At 33.9% G+C, this 3,259-nt stretch overlaps 1 protein-coding gene across 1 annotated transcript; it reads right to left on the reverse strand.

Moving 5' to 3' along the window:
• Positions 1 to 1,516: 1,516 nt before the first annotated feature.
• On the reverse strand, positions 1,517 to 2,479 carry LOC123231514 (olfactory receptor 13C7-like). Its single transcript, XM_044657784.1, has one exon. It carries the CDS (start codon positions 2,477 to 2,479, stop codon positions 1,517 to 1,519), a length of 963 nt encoding a protein of 320 aa, XP_044513719.1.
• Between the last annotated feature and the right edge of the window lie 780 nt (positions 2,480 to 3,259).

The following is a 3,259-nucleotide window of genomic DNA, read 5'->3' on the forward strand; positions in this document are numbered from 1 at the left end:
CTCCATGTGAATAACTGACTTAGAAAGGAACCCCACATTTTGCTTTCTACTTATATATGCACTCATGATTATTTCATTAAAATTTTTTTTTTTTTTACAAACCCTTACCTTCCATGTTAGAGTCAATACTAAGCATTGGCTCCAAGGCAAAAGAGTGATAAGGGCTAGGAAATGGGGGGTAAGTGACTTGCCCAGGGTCACACAGCTGGGAAGTGTCTGAGCTCAGATTTGAACCTAGGATCTCCCATCTCTGGGCCTGGCTCTCAATCCACTGAGCTACCCAGTTGCCCCATGATTATTTCTTCTTATATGTCATTGGTCATCATCTTTGTTCTGACAAGTTGATGACTGGCTACTTGTGGATGACTAATTTGGAAAGAACTACCACATTTTGCTTCTTATGTAATGTAAACTATAATGTAAACTAGTCATGGATTCCCTGAATGTTCATTTTGGTCTCTTAAAATAGTTTACTCTTATTAATTATTTTAATAAATCTCATTTATACTAGTTTCCATATCTGTTATCTTATTTTTTTGTCAACCTTAAAGACACCTATCTCATACCAGTTGGAGTGATTTACATTTTAGAACTTTGAAGGAACCACATGTGAAAGTATTATTTTACATAGTTATATGCTAATAAAACCAAGAACATAAATAAGATGTTAACATTACAAACTATAAAATAACAAAACTAACATGAGATCAAATTTTTGATATGATCAAGTACAAAGTATGTGTGTGCATATGTGTGTGTGTATGTATGAAGTCCTGGTGCTGATATGGAAATATAGAAAAATTTGATAAAATTTTAAAGAAAAATTAATGCTAATACTACAAAAATAATATTCAAAAACTGAGAAAGCACTACTATGTCGAACTAATTTAATAAGCAATATAGTCTAGATACCAGAGAATGATAGAGCAAAGAAGCAGAATTATAGGTCAATATAATTAATGAACTCAGATTAAAAAAAATAATTTAAATACCATCAAATAGAGTATAGTAATTCATCCAAGAAGTCATTCATTAACAAGCAAGTTGGATTTATCTCAGGGATAGCAAGAAGATTCAGCAATAGAGAATCCATCAGTATGATCATATTAAAAGAACACTGAAATCACAAAATTATCTCATTAGATTCAGAATAAGCTTTTAACAAAATATATGGTACATTTGTGCTTAAAGCCCCACAAAGTGAATGCTGCAAAATTATAAGGAACAGACAGAACTTAAAGAAGAGATAAGAGAAGACATTTACCCATTTAGGGGTAGGGCAAAGGTATGAGGGCTGTGAGTGTGGAGCATTGCATATGTTTTCAGATTTTTTCAATTTATTAATGGGTTTTGTTGATTGTTTTTCTTTTAAAATATTCTTTGTTATAGCAGAGGGAGAAAGAAATATACAAGGGGATATTTAGGAACAAAATATATTGATACCAATTTTTTAAAAAAAGAAATATTCAGCAAATATATCTTCTCAGGTATAAATCATCACTAAATAGACTGTCTATCACATCTTCTCAGTAAAGCATTTTTGACTCAGCATATTCTTCACAGCTGTCTTTACATCTTTGTTCCTCAGGCTATAAATGATGGGATTGAGCATGGGTGTCACTACACCATAGAAAAGGGAGATGAATTTGTCTACAATGTCTTGTTTGTTTGAATTAAATGAATCTTTGGCTTTAGGCTTTGCATACATGAAGAAGATTGTTCCATAGAAGATAATCACCACAGTCAGGTGGGCTGAACAAGTAGAAAAGGCTTTGCGCCTCCCTTCTGCTGAAGGGATCCTCAGAATGGTGGCAAGGATGAAAGTATAAGATATAGAAATGAATATCATTGGAATAGCTACAAAAAAGAGGATTGCACCCATTATACCAAGTATATTAATGGTAATATCACCACAGGCCAGTTTCAGGACAGCCAGAATCTCACAAACAAAATGGTCAATGACATTAGAACCACAAAATGATAACTGGACAGCAAGAGATGTTTGTATTATGGAATCAATAGCCCCAGCCGTCCAAGACCCAGCTGCCATTGACACATATGTAGTCTTACTCATGATGACGGGGTATCTCAGGGGGTTGCAGATAGCCACATAACGGTCAAATGCCATCATGCTCAGGAGCATACACTCAGTTGCTCCCATGGCAAAAGACAAAAACATCTGCACTGCACAGCTGGAGAAGGAAATAGTTTTCTTTGGAGTGAGGAAACTGTCTAGAATAAGGGGAACAGAGGAAGTTGTGTAGCAAATATCCAGGAAAGAGAGATTACTGAGAAAAAAGTACATGGGTGTGTGTAAGTGGGAGTCATAGATGGTTACTGTAATGAGGACTCCATTTCCCAGCAAGATTATCAGGTACATCCACAAGATCAGTACAAACAAAATGGTCTCCAGCTTTGGGTAGTCAGAAAGGCTTAGCAAAATGAATTCTTTCACTGTGTGATGACTGGTCTCATTCATTTCTGAAGTTCTCTTTTACTCACAGGGATTCTGAGGCAAACAGAGAATAGACAGTTTTATTCCAGAGGTGTAAGCATTATGTCTTTCCCATGGTATATCAAGTAAACTGCAAATGTGTGAGTGAATATGGGAATATAGTGCAATGAATAAGATGAAGAACCATTCTTCAGTGGATAATTTGTCAATAAACATTATAAAAACATTTATCTGAAGAATAATTGTAAACTGTTAGCAATACAAATTTTTTCAAATTACTAATTTTAAGGGAAATACAAGCAAAAATAGCTTTGAGGTTTCAGCTTACATCCAATAAATTGAAAAAGGTGCTGAGAGATGGAACCATTCATTACCTGCGGCTAGACATAGTGGAATGGTGAATTTTCCCAATAATTTGGGGAGGCAATTTGGAAATATGCTTTAAATGGAAAAAATTCCTTATTTGATGCCATATCAATCAAACTATCCATGTGTTACTTAATAGAATTGGAAAAAAGGATAATGAAATTTATATGGAGGGAAAAAAGATCAAGAATCTCAAGAGAGTTATGAAAATAAATAGAATTAAAGGGAAACTACCAGTGCCAGATCTCAAACTATGATAAAAAACAGACATTATTAAAACAATTTGCTACTGGTTAAAAAAATAGACCTATCAGTGGAACATACCAGCTATATATTTCAAATATCCTAGTTTTTGATAAAAACAAAGATCATAGGCAAAAATATGTGAGAAGACTGGATAAAGAGTATAGAAGAAATTAGATTTAGATCAACATTTCA

This window comes from Gracilinanus agilis, chromosome 1 (genome assembly GCF_016433145.1).
Source record: "Gracilinanus agilis isolate LMUSP501 chromosome 1, AgileGrace, whole genome shotgun sequence".
In the NCBI taxonomy this organism is placed as follows: domain Eukaryota; kingdom Metazoa; phylum Chordata; class Mammalia; order Didelphimorphia; family Didelphidae; genus Gracilinanus; species Gracilinanus agilis.

What these genes read in the sequence shown, in the direction of transcription:
- LOC123231514 (XM_044657784.1), bottom strand. Translation starts at nt 2,479, where the DNA reads ATGAATGAGACCAGTCATCACACAGTGAAAGAATTCATTTTGCTAAGC.